This window comes from Tachysurus fulvidraco, chromosome 1 (genome assembly GCF_022655615.1).
Source record: "Tachysurus fulvidraco isolate hzauxx_2018 chromosome 1, HZAU_PFXX_2.0, whole genome shotgun sequence".
In the NCBI taxonomy this organism is placed as follows: Eukaryota; Metazoa; Chordata; class Actinopteri; order Siluriformes; family Bagridae; genus Tachysurus; species Tachysurus fulvidraco.
Window position 1 is genome coordinate 19,897,512 of NC_062518.1, and position 21,771 is coordinate 19,919,282.

Consider the following 21,771-nt stretch of genomic DNA (forward strand, 5'->3'; position numbering starts at 1 on the left):
CTTAATGATACAGAAAACAAAAGAACATTATTCGAAGCAGATAAGTATATTGTAAAAGACCTTCAATTTTTTCTCGATTCTTTATTATTTTAATTAGAAACCTTAGGTTGTGCTTCTGGAGAAACCTTTCAAGGTTTGGTTTAGAACAAAACAAGGGTTTTCCTAAAGGTCCAGGAAGAATTCAGGAATCCACAACTTTCTTAATTATCATGAAGCCTGTGGGAAACTTTCAAGCCTCACCTGTAAGAACCTTTGGTGGGATGCTTAAAGATTTATTGTAAAACATTACATCAAAATGCTTCAAAAAGTATATCAGAAATGCATCAAGAACCTTTTTAAGAAGCAAGTTAAGAAGGAGTTTTTGAGTTTTAAGCCATCCAAAGAACCACTGAAGAACCCCTTTCCCAAACATATATGTATTAACTGGGTAAAGGAATGGTGCAAACAGTTTTTCCTGAGGTTCCTTTAAGTTCATTGGATAATTAATGGTCCTTAGTCTCCTAAAAGGTGAACCTGAGGGAAACATGTTCTATATAAAACCATTAATGGATAACCCATGAAGTGTGTAAAACAACACATTTGCATTTGCAAATGTAAACATTTGAATATGTGACCAGATTTTCATGTTCATAAAAAGTTACCCCATGCTGCCCAATGCCCCCCTGTGACTGATTAACTTAGAGTTCATCCCTGCTGCCCCCATCTGAAGTAGGTAAAGTGGGTGCATCTCCACGGTTCTGCTTTTCATTGGAATGCTGGTGGTCCCAGTCTGTGTTAATGCTCTCGTTGTCCCAGATGGTAGATGTCTCAGTGTCACTGCTATAGCCGGGTTCTCCTGTGTAGTGGGTTGGGTAGATTAGGAGAGGTTCCACTGAGAAAGCTATCAGGTCCCTCTGCTTAAAGTGAGCCAGGTACTCTTCCCTGTGAATACAGAGATCATTTTATGGCTATAAAGTATCAGGATTTTATCTAATGGACATCAATGAACTCCAGATCAATCCCCATATCCCTGTCAACACACTAATCCTCATCCAAGATCCTAAGATACCTATCGATACATTGATCCCATCACAGATTCTCAACAATACACTGATCCACATCCCAGATCTTCTTCAATTCCCTGATTCCCAAACCAGATCTTCCATCAGTACACTGATCCCTGTCTCAGATTCCCATCAATTCATCTCAGATTCCCATCAATTCACCGATTCCTAACCCAGATCCTAACAACAGTCTGATACTTATCCCAGATAGTCATCAATACTCTGATTCCCAATCTCAGATCCCTATGTAGGATCCCCAACTCTAACAATGCTTGGTTCACCATCCCTTATTCGATTTCAACTCTTTTTAACCCCAATCGCAGATTCTCAACGATGCTCAGAATTTACCATAGATCCCAGTCATTAAGTTGATCCCTACCCCCTGAACCCCACTTCAGACATATCAGTACTCTGTTCTCTATTTATTTTCTTTCTGTTGTCTATCCATCGGTAGTAAGTTGAGAACATGAGAACATAAACCCATGTTAGAAAATCAATGCTAGCTGAGAGTTTAAGGTTCTTTAGAAGTAACCAGAACATTGTGACCCTATTCCATCCCACTGTCAGAGATGCTGTTATTGAACATTCTCACTGATTAATTAACTCATAACATAGGTTGAATTTTTGCCCATTTTTTTGCCCATTCTCTACGATCTATCGACATTAATTTACGTGAAAGATGTCATACTTTCAAATGTCGTCTGATCTGGAGACAGTCACATCAGAAGGTCCAAAGGTTTTCTCATACTTTGTACACTCAGTAACAATAGAGGAAGCAAAGGATGGTTTGCTCTCAAATGTATAATTTTAGTCTGAGCATATAAGCCATTGCCAAGGTTTCAAAATGTGCTGAAGTGTAAAATCTACTAAACTATAACATACTTGGGGTGTTTGTTGAACATAACCGGCAAGAACTCATCTACTGGCAGCATTTTGCCCAAAGGTTTTGCCTCCAGCAGTTTCTTAGCACCTTGAAGAGAGAGAGCGTATCCCAGAGTCCAATAGGAATAATGAGGGTAAACCAGGTTCTTTATCCCCTGCACCCAGCGTTCTGGATTCTTCACCTGCAACCGCTTACGGCCCACGTATCTGGGAGAGAGGTGGAAAATTGAGGGTTATTAGGATAATTAGAGCAAACAGCAACTGTAGAACCACTTTTCATAATCTCAGTCTGTCACAAATTGTAGGTCTGCTTCAGCTACCATTTCTTTTAAATCAGCTTCTGGTTGCTTTGTTGTTTCCTAAAGCCTGACAGGAACCTGGGCAATATCTAAAACAAATGCACCGAGTACGTACATCAAATCCCACTGGAGCCGCGTCCGCTGTACGTCCTTCATAATTGTGTTCAGGCGTTTCTTGAAGTTAAGTTCAAAGCGAATGTCATCCTCTAGCACAAGTACCTGCTGTTGCTTACGTTCCACCACCTGAAGGAGACAAAATGCACTCTATAGAATGGGGGAAAACCAAACCTTGGGTCCTCTTAATGTGTGTGCACTTTATCAGGATCATCCTTCCTCATGTAAGAAATAAACCATAATAGGTTGTGCTGTTATTGGAAACGTGTTGTGATGTTAAGTTTCCTTTATCACCCCAAAGTTGATTCATCAACAACTACATGTTCATTCATTCATTCATTTTCTACTGCTTATCCGAACTTCTCGGGTCACGGGGAGCCTGTGCTGAGCCTGATCTCAGGCGTCATTGGACATCGAGGCAGGATACACCCTGGACGGGGTGCCAACCCATCGCAGGACACACACACACTCTCATTCACTCACACACACACACACTACGGACAATTTTCCAGAGATGCCAATCAACCTTCCATGCACGTCTTTGGACCAGGGGAGGAAACGGGGAGAACATGCAAACTCCACACACACACAAAGCGGAGGCGGGTATCGAACCCCCAACCCTGGAGGTGTGAGGCGAACGTGCTAACCACTAAGCCACCGTGCCCCCCCCCCCCGAATATAGATGACGATGCAAAACATTTACATTTTAAACAGATTTTTTTTAAATGAGTGTGTCAGATTAGATTTTCAAAAACAATTCTTAAATGTTACTAAGGAAATTGACATGCATTAAAAAAGCAGTGTCATGTTAAATATAAATTTTTGAATGTTTTGTAACAATTCTGAAGCTTTTTAAACGAATTTTTCCATATCACCCATTTTTTAAAATGTAAAACTGAAAAAAATTTGCCGTGAGATTGAGGGATCAATTCTGAGCATGAGTTAAATTCTGAAGTACTGCAGACCTATCAAGAGCCAAGAACCTTTTATGGACGGCTCTGCGATTTTATCTCTAAACCTTTGAGCATGCTTTGTTGCTTTATTCTATCCTGCAAACATTCATTCGAACCAACATGTACAGCTCCTACCTGCTTCCAGATGTTGTAATGGCTGAGAAAACATCCGATCTCTCCTTTAGTGAGCGCTCTGTCAGAGTAGGGGTCTCTGTAGCTGGGCAGCATCTCAATCCCCAAAACCTGTAGCCGTGATGAGTTCAAAGCCCTGAAGTAAAGAGGGTTGTTTTTAATGTTCTTTTTATATAAAGCTAATTATATGACACGAGTACAGAAGTCCTGAGAGGCCATGCATCATTATATTTCCACGACTTAATTTTTTTTCATAATCTCGACATAACAAGAGTTGTTATGTTAGCACGTTCGCCTCACACCTCCAGGGTCGGGGTTCGATTCCCGCCTCCGCCTTGTGTGTGTGGAGTTTGCATGTTCTCCCCGTGCCTCGGGGGTTTCCTCCGGGTACTCCGGTTTCCTCCCCCGGTCCAAAGACATGCATGGTAGGTTGATTGGCATCTCTGGAAAATTGTCTGTAGTATGTGAGTGTGTGAGTGAATGAGAGTGTGTGTGCCCTGTGATGGATTGGCACTCCGTCCAGGGTGTATCCTGCCTCGATGCCGATGACGCCTGAGATAGGCACAGGCTCCCCGTGACCCGAGGTAGCTTGGATAAGCGGTAGAAAATGAGTGAGTGAGAGTGAGTGATCTCGACATAACAAATAACAAGAGTTGTTTTCTCACTGTCACGACTTTTTGCCAGTTACCTCGAGCAGAGTTGGGCGTTATATCTGTATATATAGAGAGGGATGTCCTCTCAAGTTGTGATAACGAGAAAACAACTTTTTTTATGCCGAAATCAGGAGGAAATTAAGTCTTGATCAAAAAAACAAAAACGACAAAAAAAATTAAATAATAATAATGCATGGCCTCTTAGGACTGCCGTAAAAGTGTGTACGATTTTCATCTATTTTCTTTTCTTTTTTTATCTCGTACTTGCCATCCACTGCATCAGCCAACGTCACTTCAATCCCTAAAACATCCAAAGTCCGCAACATCCGTGACCTACGGTCCGTGCGCCTCAGTAGATTAATGATGTAGATCTGACCAAACAAGCAGGGAGGAATATTCTGGATTAATATTTTCAAGAAGACTAACTACATAAGAATCCAACAAACAAACAAACAAATAAATAAATAAATAAATCCACAAGAAATATTTGTATTGTAATATAATGTTGTTTCCATAGTAACCTAACTCCTTGATATTTCTGCACATAATCTAGGAATAATAACAAATGTGTTGTTTTTATTAATGAATTAAGAAAGAAAGAAAGAAAGAAAGAAAGAAAATTGTGTAATCAATTATATGGTGAAGGAAATTTATTTTAAACATTTTATGGAAGGAGTCTCCAGCATCACTGCTTTGTATCTCACAGTAAGTTCTCCACCATTGGTTTATTATTCTCGCCCTATTCATACACTACGCATGCTGACGTAACTTATAGAGACATCAGACATCGGTACTGTACCTCGTCAAACGCCATTCGCTCTTTGTTTCTCGATGCCTTGTGTAAATAACGTGTAGGCTCCAAGGCGAAATCAGCTACAGAGCACAGAGAAGAATTCAGTGTCAAGAAATCGTTTTCGTACGGCCTTACTAAACTGCAGAGATTTCATAACGGAACAACACGTTCATCTGACAGACGTAGAAGAAAAGGAACGAGGTGCGAGTTTACGTAAAAGGGTGTGAAAGCTGCGAGTATAGAAAGAAGCCTGTGTGAATCACCGTGTGAGTGAAACACAACGGCCTCGTTTTCCTTTTCTTCACTAGGTTTAGAGTCCTGTAGGGTTTATGTAAGGGATTTTGTAGCCATATGGCCATCTTTTTAACTTTTACATATGGCCATCTTGTAATATTCAGGTCTAGAATCATTACAGTACATCAAAACTCCTTTTTTTCCCCCTCAGGTTTCTATAATTTTAAGATAATGTACACGTGTAAAATCCTTTTCCATTTGTCTTCATTTTTTTTTTAAAAGGGGGGAGGGGGTGTGTGTGAACATTTGCCCTTGTCTGTTTATGGAAAATTTTGCATTGTCAGAACGTCGTTTGACTCACTCATCGCCTCGGTGAGTGTGTGTCTGAAGCTCTCCGTCTCATCCTCCAGAGTCTGCTGGGTCAGCAGTGGCACAGGCAAATACCCATAATGCTCTCTGTTGCACACAAACATCTGTACTCCTGCAGGGAAGCACGAGAATAAGAAAATGAATCATAACTCAATTCATTCATTCATTCATTTTCTACCGCTTATCCGAACTTCTAGGGAGCCTGTGCCTATCTCAGGCGTTATCGGGCATCGAGGCAGAATACACCCTGGACGGAGTGCAAACCCATCACAGGGCACACACACACACACACTCTCATTCACTCACACAATCACACACTACGGACAATTTTCCAGAGATGCCATACCATGCATGTCTTTGGACCGGGGGAGGAAACCGGAGTACCCGGAGGAAACCCCCGAGGCACAGGGAGAACATGCAAACTCCACACACACAAGGCGGAGGTGGGAATCGAACCCCCAACCTTGGAGGTGTGAGGCGAACATGCTAACCACTAAGCCACCGTGCCCCCCTTAACTCAATTCAATTTAATTGAATTTCATGATTATTATTACGAAGATGAAAGTCCCCATTGGTCAGAATGTGTTGTCGAAAGCTTAAACATCTGTAGCGGTTTCCACAGAGTTGTGTTTGGTGACTCAAATGGTGAGTTTGAATAGCTATGTGCTGTAAATCCAGGCTCACCTGCCTGTCTGGCTGAAAAGGAGAATGCCAGGATGTCATCCAGGATCCATGGGTAGAGCTGGTGGAGCGGGTAGAAGGTCAAGGCACGGCTGGTGTAGCGGCGTAGATCCAGCAGCATGGTGGAGTGAATCATTGGCACAGCGTGGCACCCAACCCTCTGCCAGTTTCGAATGGGAATGTAGGAATCAGTTCTCTTATAATATCCCTGTGTAAAGAAGGTTACAGTATATACGGTATATAACATTCCAACAAACACAAAGACTTTTAAAGAAAGCACTATCTGTAATAGGGATATGTCTTGGAATTTAAATTTTGGGATTTATATCATTTGTCAGATGCCTTTAGTCAAATCCACTTGTTGGTTTTTTTTTTTACAAAACTTAGTGGTTAAGGGGGGGGGGGCACGTTGGCTTAGTGGTTATCATGTTCGCCTCACACCTCCAGGGTTGGGGGTTCGATTCCCGCCTCCGCCTTGTGTGTGTGGAGTTTGCATGTTCCCCCCGTGCCTCGGGGTTTCCTCTGGGTACTCCGGTTTCCTCCCCCGCTCCAAAGACATGCATGGTAGGTTGATTGGCATCTCTGGAAAATTGTTTGTCCGTAGTGTGTGTGTGTGTGTGTGAGTGAATGAGAGTGTGTGTGTCCTGCGATGGGTTGGCACTCCGTCCAGGGTGTATCCTGCCTTGATGCCTGATGACGCCTGAGATAGGCACAGGCTCCCCGTGACCCGAGAAGTTCGGATAAGCGGTAGAAAATGAATGAATGAATGAATGAATGAAATTAGTGGTTAAGGGTTAAATGCCTTGCTCAAGTGACTAGCAGTGGTAACTTCTTGGTGGTGGTGCTGGGTTTTGATCTCACAGCTTTTTGTTCAAAAGCCTATCCACATACCACAACCTCATCTAATTACACTAATAAATGTCAACTAAAACCCTAAAAACGTAGACGATGCTAAAGATAACACAGTGTACCTGTGCAGTCATTCCACACCAGAAGTTAGAATAAAGCGTTCTGGATTCCAACATAGGGGCCACCAGTGTGCGGTTCTCGGCTAACAGCTGGCTCAGGACCTTCGGGTTCGTCAACAAGTTATCGCTGTCTGCAAACTAGAAGGATAGGGTGAGTAAGACATAAGAGATCTGATTTAGAGTTACTGGTTAACACAGTGAAACAAGTTCTGACATCCACAAAATGCTGACACTGGAGATGTATACGTATGCTACTAGCAAACATATACATATATATATATATATATGTATATGTTTGCTACTATAGTTTCCTGAGATAAAACAGTCAACAATGACACCATAAAACGCACCAGGATGTAGTCAGCCCACTGAGCCCGAGCTGATTGGAGAGCAGCCTGCCTCAACTTCATCACATGGATGAATCTGGAATCTGGCCAGTGCTTGGGGCCGAGCTCATCAGCATAGGAACTATATATAAAAATCTTATTACTTAACACCTACAAAACCAAACAGAGATCCTGTACAGTGTAATATTATCATTAATCTTCAATCACAAGATTTAATCTAAAAATCGCAATAACATTGAACTATTCAAGTAGAAAAGAATAAGAAAAAATGAAGAAATCTAGAAAACCGAATAATGGAATGGAAAGAGGATAGAAATAGCACAACCTTGCAGAGTGTAGTACTAAAAAGAAAGAGAAAGAATAGAATTAACGGGCCACCAGAGATAATCGAATGAGTAGAATAGTAGAAAGCAAGCAGTGAGAATGATCAAATTATAACACCAAAGATATCAAATTTCTATCAGAACAACAAAAAACGAGTGTAGAAATAACAGAATTTCTAATTGTGTAGAATTAACAGAATAATAGGAAGAGTGTGAATACAATTTACAGACTTCCAGAGAGTATAGAGTATGCCATGTCAAATAAAAAAATTATTTATGCAACTGTCTGGTATATAAGCATAAAAAATTTAGGATAAAATTTAGGATAAAAAATAAACCAAAACCAAAAGGAGATAGATAAATAAAAAGTATAAACTATATAAAAACGATATAAATATATGTCATGCAGTGAAATTCTTTTGTGAGTGTATATGCTCCAATCAATATGAGGGGTTGGAGTAAAAATAGAAATGCGGTCAAATTAAATGGAAATATACAAATAGGGGGGTCACGGTGGCTTAGTGGTTAGCACGTTTGCCTCACACCTCCAGGGTTGGGGGTTCGATTCCCGTCTCCGCCTTGTGTGTGTGGAGTTTGCATGTTCTCCTCGTGCCTTGGGGGTTTCCTCCGTGTACTCCGGTTTCCTCCCCCCGGTCCAAAGACATGCATGGTAGGTTGATTGGCATCTCTGGAAAATTGTCCGTTGTGTGTGTGTGTGTATGAGTGAATGAGAGTGTGTGTGTGCCCTGCGATGGGTTGGCACTCCGTCCAGGGTGTATCCTGCCTCGACGCCTGAGATCACAGGCTCCCCGTGACCCGAGAAGATGGGATAAGCGGTAGAAAATGAATGAGTGAATGTATGAATGAATGATCAAGCATTACACCGGTTATTAAAACAAATAATTCAAACCTGAACTTCTACCTGCTCCCATGTTCCGTGGTCTGGAATCGTACGGAATGATACAGTCCCTCCACTCCCGACACCCACTCCTGCAGCATGGCCGTGGTGTTATCCATGCTGTGGTCTGCTGCTGCCCTGCAACAAACATTATTTCCAACATTCTTCACTAGGATGAAACTGCATATTAATTTTAAATCCAGACTATTTTTCTCAAATATATCACTCAATATATTAAAATCACAGTGAAATAATCTTCACACTATGATAACTACACAATAACTGTTTTCAGTATGTTAGCTTCAGGGACTGTAAAAGGAGTCAGTTCTGTTCCGAATTCTATGCATATTTGATTCTATTCGGAAAATATATTCATAAAACACTTCTACAGGATCTGCATTTAACTCTACATATGTTCAAATGGAAATATTTCTTTTCTATTAGAGAGAGAGAGAGTGGGAGAGAGAGAGGGAGAGAGAGAGGGGGGGGAGACAGAGAGAGAGAGAGAGAGAGAGAGAGAGACAGACAGACAGACAGACAGAGGCAGAGAGAGAGAGAGTGGAAGAGAGAGAGAGGGAGGGAGGGAGTGAGAGAGAGAGACAGAGAGAGAATTTAGAGCAGATATTATTCAGAGAATATATATATTTATAATATATTAGTAGAAAGAAGAAGTACAATATATATAATAATATATATATTTTTAATATCCTATATGTATTATATTCAAATAGTAAATATATATATATAGATATATATATATATATAGATATATATATATTATATATATATATATCATATATATATATATATATATATCTACTATATTAATATATATAAACCTATATATACTATATATATACATATATAATTTTTTCATATATATATATAATATATTCATATATCATATGATATACACTATATATCATCATATCTCTATATATATCCTAGATATATATAGAGAGAGAGAGACATAGCACAGACTTGATATAATTCTTTGTTTGCCTGAGTGTATACAATTCACCTTTTTTTTAAAGCATAGATGTCAATAGAATTTTACAAAAATGAAGAAGGAGCATAGAATTGTAGAAGAATTGTAGTGAGCATAGAAGCAACACAATTCCAGAGAAGGCTAAAGAACATAGAATTACCAAAATGTCTGGAGAAATGAAAATAGAAATACAATGAACAGAAATTCAGAGAGTGTAGAATTAAGAAAATAATAGAAAGAGAGAGTGCAGAATTCCGGAGAGAAGCAAAGTAACAGAATAACAGAAGGAGAAAGCGAGAGTGTAGAATTTCCAAAATCTTCAAAGTGAACTAAATGAAAAGAATAAAAGAAAGCGATAGTGTGAAATAAACAGAACGACAGAAAGAGAGAAATGAATTATCAGAATTCTAGAGAAAATTAAAATTAGGATTTTTGGGATAAAAGAAGAAGAAATGCAGGTTAAAAAAGGAGCATAGAATTATAAGAGTTCCTGAAAGGTAGAGGGTCTCGAATCGACTCGACTTTAAACGTAGACAATGGGCTAAATCGAGATATTCTGTAGAGTTAAACCGTTGTAAAGATCATTTCTTTAACACTGCTGAATGTCAGCACTTGTGTAACCATGGTGACTGGTTTCATGTCTTCCTCCATTTCCTGCACATGAAGATAACACAGAAGCTTGTAGAGTTATCATGCAGTGAATAAGTCCTAGTGTCTCTCTGCATTTTATCACTCCGCTGTGAATCTCCTGGCTGCTCCTTTGCCCTGTTTGCTGTTCAAGCGCAGAATATTTCAGACCCGGGTGCCGATTAGGGACGTTTTTCCAAGTCAGGGCAACCACATAATACTTAATGTTCTTAAAATAGAGGACATGTATAAAGAAAAACAAGCAAAATTCCTCGTAGACTTTTCTTATAGTTCTGTGCGTTTGTTTGTGTCGTCACTCTACAGAAGCACACGATGCACTGACACAAATTCTCAGTAGGATATTCCTTAGCTCAGGAGTCGGTAACCTTAAACACTCAGAGAGACATTTGGACCCGTTTCCCACAGAAAAAAAAACACAGGGAGCCACAAAACCCTTTTGACATCTAAAATGAAGATAAAATTGCATATGTCGTTTTTTTACCTTTATGGAAGGTATAGAAACAACTGTAGTGTGTTGCATTTATGAAATCAATGAACCGCTACCGAGTAAACGAAATGTTATTTCTGCAATAAAAAAAATATTTTAAACAGTTTGAACTAACCTTAACAAAAAAGTCGCCGGGTTGAAGGTTACTTTCTAATAAAATGTCCAATGTCTAATCGAGTTCTCTTCGTATTCATGACATCAAAATTTTAACTTGTCGGCTGCAGCGAACCAAAAATGCGTCTGCTTCTGTGTCGGATTTCGCAAATCGGCGGTTATATTTTGAGCGACAAAAAAATTAAACACGTTTAATTTATTAAATTACATTTATTTTAATGTTACAAGAGCATCATAATCTTAGAATTTGTTTTTTTTAACTAGCTAACTACAATAAAATTAATTTAATTTAAATATTTATTTTCCAAATCTACAGGGGAGCCGCAGCAGAGGGATGAAGGAGCCAACTTGCGGCTCCGGAGCCGCGGGTTGCCGACCCCTGCCTTAGCTCGTGAAATGTTTATCCGTTTTATGCTACACTTGCAAAGAATTCTTTACACATACGGTTCCTTTAAACCACAATTTCACCAGTGGAAAAGAAAAGAAAAGAAAGGAACATTAAATAAAAAATAAGAAGCCATTACCAGATAGCTATCCTGTCCTTGGGATAGTCCAAACGTTCGATGCAGCCCAGGTAATAAGGAAGGCTGTGTTCGGAATTGCGAGCCACGATGGCGATCATCACCTTCGGTTTGAGCAGTGCTGACTCGATCCGGATCGGTTCCAAGTCCGAGAGTGCATAGGAGAAATCCAATCTAAAGACTCCAAACCAAAGTAGAATACATACCTGTAGTTGCCACATGGCCAGCACGGTGTTCCTCTGGTCTCGAACAGGGACAGAAAGAATGTGGCAGTCAATATAAGGCTGAGGGATCTGTTGGACTGGAGATAGAGCTGGAGCTGGAGCTAGAACTTGTGATCTGAACATGAATTGTTATTAAATAATTTAAATAATACAGCAATGTAGCACACTTTTTCTTTCTAATTAAATACACCACATGTCAATAAATACATCAATAAATAAATACACTTTACACACTGGACATGCTATAAGTCTGTATGTATAACTGTTGAATTAAATGGAGGTTGCTTATTGTAATATAATAGAATGAATTTTGAACTTTGTTAAATATGTTATCTGTAGGGGGGCACGGTGGCTTAGTGGTTAGCACGTTCGCCTCAGACCTCCAGGGTTGGGGGTTCGATTCCCGCCTGCGCCTTGTGTGTGTGGAGTTTGCATGTTCTCCCCGTGCCTCGGGGGTTTCCTCCGGGTACTCCGGTTTCCTCCCCCGGTCCAAAGACATGCATGGTAGGTTGATTGGCATCTCTGGAAAATTGTCTGTAGTGTGTGAGTGTGTGTGAATGAGAGTATGTGTGTGCCCTGTGATGGGTTGCCACTCCGTCCAGGGTGTATCCTGCCTGAGATAGGCACAGGCTCCCCGTGACCCGAGAAGTTTGGATAAGCGGTAGAAAATGAATGAATGAATGAATGAATGTTATCCGTCTACAGATCAAAATCAAGTGGAAAAAATACGAATATCGCTTTCAAGTAGATTTGACTTGATTTGAGACAAATAAAGAAGTTTTATTATCTTGCTATTATTTTGTTATTATCTTAATTCAAATGAACACAGCGCTGTTCAACTCTTGATTCTGATTGGTCAACTCTGTCAGAAGCTCCAGCTGTTATTGAAATACATACTGTAATAAACCATTTGCATATCAAAGTTAAACAAAGAGCACGGATTGGTGGTTGAATATTTTACCTATAAACCACATGCAGCATGACACGGAAAATGTATTGATTTTATTTTTATTCGTTTAAAATCAAAGATGCTACATGTTTCACATTCTATTTGTTGACATGGGACGAGTCTCACTGCTGAGGTAAAACAGTACAGACATAAACACAAACAAAGAAGAATAACTAGAAAAACACATACAGTAGAAACCTAAGTCTAAATTAAATCCCCTCTTAACAGTAATACTAATTAATACTGAATGTTCACACAAGCTTAAAGGTGGGGTCTCCGATTTTTGAAAGCCAATGTTGATATTTGACATCACCAAAACAAACACACCACTAACCCAAGTGGGTCCCACCAATGTATTGATAGCTCCGACCACATATACATACATAACCCAGGCAACTAATGGAAAGAAATGTGTCTTTATCGTAGCTGAAGGGAAGAACAATATGATTGCAGATAAACAAACAAGCAAAAATGACACACAAGCGTAATCATGTAAAGGACGAAGGCATATATTAGTTCTGTGTAACAAAGCAAAACCAACGTTACTCACCTATCGAGAAGGAAAAAAGCACCTAGGCATCTTAAGTAAAGTCGGCCACATATTCACAGGTTGGAGTTTCCCGAGTCAATAACTCCTGAGCTAAATGCTGTTACTACACAAAATGTGGTTGTAGCTGCCTCTCTACATTACTACGATAGAAAAGAGGTGTTATTTGTGTAGTAACAGCGTTTAGCTCAGGAGTTATTGACTCGGGAAACTCCAACCTGTGAATATGTGACCAACTTCCTGCTCCTTCAGTTCTCTCCAGCGTTGGAAAGCTGATCCTATATTAACACGTCCTACTTCTTGCCTTATCGTAAGTCTTTATTCTCTTTCTTTCTTTGTTTTTATCCTCCATGTCAGTGTTAAAACCGCTTTCTGCTAATGTCACACATGCGCACTGAACACTCTCTCCGCCACATATTGACAAGACACGCCCCTTTCTGCTCACTTACTGCTGAATTTTTTTTATTATCGGCCCGACTCAGTTTTCTTGAAACATTTCTCAAAAATCGGAGACCCTGCCTTTAAGGTTCCTAGCCGAGGTATGTATGTGCATTACATATAACGCATAATACATTTCAAGTCTATGTTATCTTTATACAACAGCATTAGTGATTCATTTGGACTGGAAAGTAATCATTGTTTTAATAGTAACAGCTTGGATCTTTTCTTTAGTCTTGGATTTTCAGTTCAGTGCTGAATCCAGCGATGTGGAAGGATCCGGACAGTAGCCGTACTTTCGCAGGTCATCAGGCAGGTCACCTGATCAAGACTCAGTCCAGTCACCTTCTCTCCGTTTACCTCAAGGATTTCATCTCCTACTCCCAGAAGGCTGGTGTAGATGTTCTCTGTGGAACTGCCGGCCACTTGTTCAACATATATTCCTATAACGAGAGAGTAACAGGTTCATTTGATTAGCGCACACACTTTAAGCAGAAAGATTCAGACAGAAGTGAAAAAAATCCCTGTTTTATTTGTTCACACTAAAGGTCTTCTCGGGTCTAAAAAAATTTACCCGACCCGAAGTGACACAAATCACATATTTTATTTTTTTTAAGAAAGACCCGACCCGAGTCAAACCCGAAAAAATTAGACCCGAGTCTGACCCGACGGCAATTTTTTTTTAACCCGACTGGACTCGAATGTTACTTTAGTGTAACCGCTACAGCATGGATTCAAAATTGATTGACAGGTCTGTTTCAACGAAAATTAGTTTACCGCCAGTCACACGATGTCGCAAGCAGTCTTGGCAAACAGAAGAGAGGCTGGAAAAGGACTCGAGTCGATGCACACACACGAGATACAGTAGTTCGGGTCTTCTCGGGTCCGTTCGGTAAAAACACATTCATTTTAAATTACCCGAGACCCGACGGCGCTATTATTATTCCCCACCCGTGTCCGAGGCACACGTGAAACTTTTAGACCCGAACCCGCTCGTGTCTCAGGCCGGACCTCTGGTTTTCGCATCTAAGTGGACCCGTGAAGACCTCTAGATCACACCTTATGATAGGAACTCCTATTAATGTAGAGAAGCAGTACCTGAGTCCGGTCGACCTTTTCCTCTAGAGATGACAAAGCCGAAAGGTGCATTGTCTGGTCTCGTGAGCTCTAGCAACAAAGAGCTATCAGGGAAGGTCTGAATTATCCGTCCCATTGGCCCTGAAATTTGAGCTGTGTCTACGATTTCCATTCCTTTATTAACATGAAGATCTCTAAAAAAAGAAAAGAAAAGCATACCTGTGAAAAACCCAAGCTTGGTTGTATCATCTTTTTTGAAAGGAATAAAACACAATTGCTTTAGATTCAAGAAGTCAGCAGTGATGTTGAATAAAGATCTCCTATAGAAACAATCCGAACCAATCAGAATCTAGACTTCAACATACTCTGGTATTATACTATATTCCAGCTTTTAGATTCGTCACACGTTAGCATTTGCTACAAACCTGGGTCCCAGAATAAGAGGCAAATGAAGATCTCCAAGAACAGCTGAGCACTCATATTTCTTCTTTGGAGACTGCAGGCTCTGTACAGAAGAAGCTTTACGCAACTGAGCAAGAGGGGACTCCTGGTGGAAAATAAATAAATAAATAAATAAATAAATAAATAAATAAATAAATAAATAAATAAATAAATAAATAGCAATGCTATTCATATCTCAAAGACCAGTTTATTGTCTAAGATTTTGAGAAGATTTCCATTATAGGTAAGTAGCTATGCTAACAGTATGAAGGGCCTGAAGAGAGGGCGTTCTTTGCAACAGAGATTGGCCTTTATGAGTTGGGCTTGGAGAAGATCTGGCTGAGGAGAGTGACAGGTGCTCCATGCTGCTGGACCGGCTGCCCTTCCTAATCATTCCCATGCTGTTAAGGCCCATGGCTGAGAAAAAACGGCGTAGGGAGAGCTTGGTTCGCCCTTCCTTCTCCAATGTTCTCCTACGCACAAAAATAACATGGGTTAATAATGAGTGATATGATGCAGTGTGGGTCTTGGTGTTATTTTTAAACAGAACCAGTCTTGAAAGAATCCACCTTCATCTGCTGTCTAAGCAAGAGCTAACATTTTGATCTGGACTAAATAAAGCCTTTTGCTATTCGGCTGGTTATATATATATACCATATTCCACAAGAGATGAGTTGGTGATCTTCACCACAAAGCTTCCACTTAAAGCAATCTGATCTAGTACTACAACTGACTTTCGTTAGGATAACTTAACGTACCTTGATGCACAAAAATTTACATCCCACTGTAATTCAGCTTTGCGATGTTCTGATCTCAGAAGTTCTGCTCTCAAGTCCTCAGTCTTTGACATGGCGATACCTCGGACAATCGGCCGGCAATCTGATGGATGAGATGCAGCGCAGGTGGGATCTTCACTTGGTGTAAGGGCTAACGAATAAAGGGTAAAAAAAGAACACCACTAGTTAAGAAAAATATATATTTTGTCAAGAACTTACATCACGAACAACAACAAAACTCTAGTAATAACGCTTACCATCCACTGGCTCTACTGGAGTTCCCACAGGTGAGGAGTATCTGAGAGAGGATGGTTTAATACAAGGAGTGAGTCCTGAGGAGACTTGTGACACCTGAGAAGGTGCACCAAGGTCCTGAGGGGTAGAAGCAGCATAGTGAAGACTTCTCTCCACTTCCTGAACTGAAGACAAATACTTCACACCTTGTAGATCTGATGGCCTGCTCTTGGAACCAGACTTCAAAGCTGATTTGATAGGCAGCTGTTTCAGGGAAGGAGTTTCTATATCTCTATAGTTTCTGGAACTTGTTACTGTCGGTATAAATGAGTCAATAGCAAAAGTAACTCCTCGTGCGGGTTTGGAACGAGGCCCAGCTACCTCCTCCAGACTGGATCTGGTCCTAGAATTCCTACGTTGTGCTAAGAGATCTTGACCACGAGCATAAGGGCCGTGACTCGTCTCGACTCTGTTTTCCCCTTTGCGACTCCGCCTGCGAAGCTTGCCGAAAGCTGATACTCTCTCTCCAGCGTCACTTGGTCCTGCAGCCTCGTCATTCTCATCCAGGCTGGAACTTCCAGTCAAAATAGTAGCTTCTAACAGGTTTGGTTGAATGATTTGATGACTTGATTGACCAGAAGTCAACGGTTTATCTGAGCTTTTCTGTCCCTTTGCATTTTGACTAGGTTCTTTGGGATGACTGGACATCAGGATGCTCCCACAAGCTTCACATTTCTTTGGCTTATCCTTGCACAGCAAAGTCTCAAGAGAGGGTTCTCCTTGATTAGTCGGAATGGTTGATGGAATTTCTACACTTCCCTGGCTTGATCCTAAACCTCTGACCCCTTGTTCGACTATGAGAGGCAGTCCTGCCTTTATTTGCTGGTAGGATAGTGAACTGTCCATCAACCCCAGCCTACGCTTACAAACTTTATCTAGGTAGTGACGCTCTGTCTCTTTCTTTGACTCATCCTCAAAGTTTATATCACCGAATAATTGCCCTCGCCTTCGCAAGTAAGCATTGTGCTCACGGTTCCTCCTTCGGACATCCTGCGGCTGGACAGGCAGAGATAATTTCTGCTCATGAGTAGCTGTGATGATCTGTGGTGGTGTATTATGCACTGGTAACAACTCCCTGAAGTTGAAGAAGAGAAACAGAAGAAATTGGTTAGGGGCTCTAGATGGTTTTGTCTAATATAGTTTGTCTAATATAGTTCTCACATGACTCTCTTTACTCATGAGTCGGTGGGTGGTGGTTCAATGCTTAATTGCTGGGCTACTGATCAGAACATTGGGGTTCAAGTCACACCACTGGCTTGATATAATGAAACCGATTGGATGTTCAATATAAAGAACTAAACTAAACTAAAAGGTACCTAAGAACCTTTGAAAGTGTTAAATGTTTTCCGTTATAGCTCATGGAATTATCGCTCCCCAATTAAACTTTTCCATTTTAATGGTATAAAAAATATAGAGAAAATTCTTGCCTGTCATTAAACGCCACGTTAGCGCATTATCCCATTGTAAATGGATTAACCGACAGAACAGATAAAACCGTAGAGGATTAGGATTCATTTTTCGATGTGTATCGGTTTTGTGTCCGTCATGAGAGAGGATTAATGACATAAAACGGACATCCCAGATAATAATTGGCTGTTGAGGTCATGATTATGCAACTCATGAGAACATGATCATCTCATTACATCACAGGAGCCAATGCCTGATTCAATACTGTGTATAAATCTGTTGTATAACTGATTTGGGTAAGATGAACAGAGATTGTGTTAAAGTTTTATCGTTTTTGTTGTTCTCTTTATCAGTATGAAAACATTTAGCCTGAATATAGCTTAGGGGGGGCACGGTGGCTTAGTGGTTAGCATGTTTGCCTCACACCTCCAGGGTTGGGGGTTCGATTCCTGCCTCCGCCTTGTGTGTGTGGAGTTTGCATGTTCTCCTTGTGCCTCGGGGGTTTCCTCTGGGTACTCCAGTTTCCTCCCCCGGTCCAAAGACATGCATGGTAGGTTGATTGGCATCTCTGGAAAATTGTCCGTAGTGTGTGTGTGTGAGTGAATGAGAGTGTGTGTGTGGCCTGTGATGGGTTGGCACTCCGTCCAGGGTGTATCCTGCCTCGATGCCCGATGATGCCTGAGATAGGCACAGGCTCCCCGTGACCCGAGTAGTTCGGATAAGCGGTAGAAAATGAATGAATGAATGAATGAATGAATATAGCTTAGCTAAGCTAGTTTGTATGCCTCAGAGTTATTATCCTTCTCAAATATTTTCGCATGTTCAACAATTTTACTGCAAAACATTTACAAGAGCAATTGTTTATAGGACAATATGGACTTTTATTTCTAAATCACAAGGTGGCTACTGTGACTCTTCTTCTAACTAAACTTGTAAATAAAAGGGGTCACTTACGCGACTTCTCTCTGAGTTGTTTGAGTACCATGGTCACAATTTTGGTACTGAGAGCGAGCCTTTAATCTGGCTCTCTCCAACAAACGCTTTGCCTGCTCGTGACGTGGGCTTAGAATGAAGTCGGCTCTGTAGACAACAGGTAAGAAGAATAATTCTTATTGTGATTGATACAATATTGTATACAATCTTAATATTTAAACATGTCAAGTTTATTCACCTGAAAAAAACAGTTACATGAGAAGGGATGGGGGTTTATTTGGTTTCTAACCTCACTGTGGAAAAGATTATGGCTTCGAGTATATATAGGAGGACAGTACCACTGCCCGGTATGCAGCAATCTGTTGCAGATTTGTGCACAGAAAAAAAGTGACTAATCGAATGTATTTAATGTGTACAAGAAAATTTCTTTACCTAACGTTGTTCTCCGTTCCAGTGATTATTGCTGGCTCCCAGTTAGACGCTTTATAAGAAGGAGGTAAATCTATACGAGGAGATGGAAAGACACAGATGCCTAATATTATTCCATACAATCTATTTCAAGAGCACCAAAATAAAGCAGAATAGTTTCATATATCGTACACATAGGTCTAAATGCATTTCTCTTCCAGGTCCTGCAGTCTCCTCCACCTCGCAAAAACATACAAAAACCAAAACGTAGAGCAGCAACTGGTTGTTCAGGGCATTGCCCAGCTTTTCCGATTGATATGCTGTGCTAAATCTTTCTTTTTTCATCAGGACTATTATATTATTTTACGGTAGTTACAATAAGTATAAGCCTTGGAAAAGGTTGTGCTAAACCTTTCAAAATCTAAAATTGTCTTCCTGCAGTTACACAACATTTCTGAGAACCGGGACGGCAGATTTCAGCCTCAGGTTTCATCACAGGGTATTAAAATGTCATTATCCATAGTCCTCTTGCTCCAAACCCCCAACATCTGTAATCACGTAAAGAGATGGAGCCATCTGCTTACGAATGATGAACACTATCCCACAACAATGTGTGCCAGCTTTGGAACCCCACAAACTAGTATGATATGGTTGCGTATAATATAAAATAATACATCAGACCCCCAAGTGCTCTCCTTGAAGAACTGAAAGATCTCACCTTTGTTTACCAGTGGAGGCTGATACTGTCCTTCTGCAAGCATGACCAAAATGGGCTTGGTGGTATGGGCTTTCTCTGACTCTGAAATTTCTTCTCTCTCTGATTCATCTGGTGGAATTTGTTCCTTTTGGAAAGGTTTTTCAAAAGCACTCTCCGAGCGTGGCAAATCTTTATGAACCATGTTACCTCTGAGTCTGAGTTTCTGCTCCTCCTCGCTGGCAATTATGAGGTTCTTCATGGTAATCGGTAAAGAAGCAACCTCTCTGTTTGAAACAATGGTCTTTGGATGTGCCGCTCTCCAGAAACTTTTCAGAGTTGTCCGATACCTCTGAGAAGAAATTGTCTTGGACAGAATGGTGCCACCATCTTCACTTGTTGTTAAACTATCCATTCGAGATCCTCCGCCAAGGCTAGAGTCAAAACTGGGAATTAAATCTCCTTCCATTTCCTGTTTTTTTTCCTTGTTTTTTCGGTTTTGTACTTCAGGAACCACATCAGAGCCGGCGCTCGACTTAAAGAACTTGACTTCAGGGATGCTCAAAGACGACGGTTCCTTATCTGATTTCTTCTGCAAAGGTTCCGATGGACCTTCAAGAGGAACGTCAGGCATCTCTTTACCTTTAGACCGCCTCTGTGATATTTCCTTGAATTTTGACTGCAAGGCAGATACAGCTGAGTCTGAGTGAGAATTACAGCAGCCGTCTGAGCGAGGTGCAATTTCATGCCACTGCGTCTCCATGCCACTGCTTTGTAGTGCTCGATCACAGAGATCTTCTTTTCCTTTTTCTTCTTTCCTTAGCAGTGGCAGACCCTACAAAGCAATTTTTAGATTTTTAGATACTACAAATTGATATATTATGAATTAATAGTAGTAAAATTATAGATTTTTAAAAAAAAAGTTAGTATCTATTTTTCTTTCATATTATTTATAGGAACAAAAGCAAGTTAGTTCCTGATAGCGCTTAGCTATAAATAGGTATCTTTTATATATAATATTACCAAGAATATGGACTAGGTTCGCTGCCTTTAACCTCAGTTTGAATGCATAATTTTTCATAAACAAAACTGTAGTTATATATCATAAAGAACTGAAAATAAATAACCCCAAATATTCCAAATATGCACAAGACAAATAAAATGTGCTCAGCACAAAATTATTTACCTTTTGCGATATTCCATTTGCAGTTCCTTCACCATCGCTGATGGAGTTAAATCATCATTTTGGCCTTTATCTCTGTACATATAAACTTAAATATATGCCTCCTAAATAGGTCCAAGACATGTCTCAATCCTGGCCACATCCACCCGTACTGGTAATGATAAACCTCTATCATGAAACATGTCGACTCTCGCTCAATATTCACGATTGGTCTGCTAATCCCTGCAGAAATCGGACGGATTAGAACAAAATGGGAAATAAAAGCCTGCTTTAATGCCGTGGAAACCGACTGCAGGGTTTATTGCGTAAGTCCTTAAAAAAAAAAAAACTACTGCAAAAAATAACTACTTTATAACTACTGCATTGGATATTCAAGCAGCACTATACAGCACGAGATCCCTGGTTCGATCCCGATCTTGTGTTACCAAACAACTTCAATACATAGAGCGGTGTTAAGTTTAAAAAAAAAAAGTTTGTTCAAATTTGTATTTAATGTAATGGGACATCTGTGGAATTTCCTTTCTTGATTTGTGGTAATAAAGAAAAACAAATGCCATTTCTGGAAAATAAATAAATAAATAAATAAATAACAGCACATGCTCCCAGAAACCATAACCATAAAAAGTAAATTAAAAAATAATAATAATAACAAGGGGGGCACGGTGGCTTAGTGGTTAGCACGTTCACCTCAAACCTCCTTGTGTGTGTGTGGAGTTTGCATGTTCTCCCCGTGCCTCGGGGGTTTCCTCCGGGTACTCCGGTTTCCTCCCCCAGTCCAAAGACATGCATGGTACATGGTTGATTGGCATCTCTGGAAAATTGTCCGTAGTGTGTGAGTGTGTGTGTGAATGAGAGTGTGTGTGTGCCCTGCGATGGGTCGGCACTCCGTCCGGGGTGTATCCTGCCTTGATGCCCGATGACGCCTGAGATAGGCACAGGCTCCCCGTGACCCG

At 40.5% G+C, this 21,771-nt stretch overlaps 2 protein-coding genes across 3 annotated transcripts; both read right to left on the bottom strand.

The window, feature by feature from the left end:
- Window positions 1-66: 66 nt before the first annotated feature.
- Window positions 67-9,118, bottom strand: colgalt2a (collagen beta(1-O)galactosyltransferase 2a). Of its 2 annotated transcripts, none has more exons than XM_027148653.2 (11): window positions 8,714-9,118; window positions 7,472-7,589; window positions 7,125-7,259; window positions 6,157-6,361; window positions 5,465-5,584; window positions 4,876-4,949; window positions 4,341-4,447; window positions 3,427-3,559; window positions 2,340-2,467; window positions 1,926-2,132; window positions 67-921 (listed from the first exon to the last, which is right to left on the bottom strand). In XM_027148653.2, the coding sequence occupies exons 1-11, from the start codon at window positions 8,806-8,808 to the stop codon at window positions 678-680; spliced, it is 1,566 nt and encodes a 521-aa protein (XP_027004454.2). In that variant the 5' UTR covers window positions 8,809-9,118; the 3' UTR covers window positions 67-677. The 2 variants fall into 2 exon arrangements, with proteins under 2 accessions (XP_027004454.2, XP_047675625.1); XM_047819669.1 differs by having other exon boundaries at window positions 8,702-8,839.
- A 4,451-nt stretch (window positions 9,119-13,569) lies between these two features.
- si:ch211-13f8.1 lies at window positions 13,570-21,417 on the bottom strand. Its single transcript, XM_027148554.2, has 10 exons — window positions 20,822-21,417; window positions 19,660-20,470; window positions 18,966-19,035; window positions 18,555-18,680; window positions 16,157-17,268; window positions 15,882-16,050; window positions 15,386-15,596; window positions 15,108-15,229; window positions 14,704-14,876; window positions 13,570-14,048 (listed from the first exon to the last, which is right to left on the bottom strand). The coding sequence occupies exons 2-10, from the start codon at window positions 20,396-20,398 to the stop codon at window positions 13,855-13,857; spliced, it is 2,916 nt and encodes a 971-aa protein (XP_027004355.2). The 5' UTR covers window positions 20,399-20,470; window positions 20,822-21,417; the 3' UTR covers window positions 13,570-13,854.
- Between the last annotated feature and the right edge of the window lie 354 nt (window positions 21,418-21,771).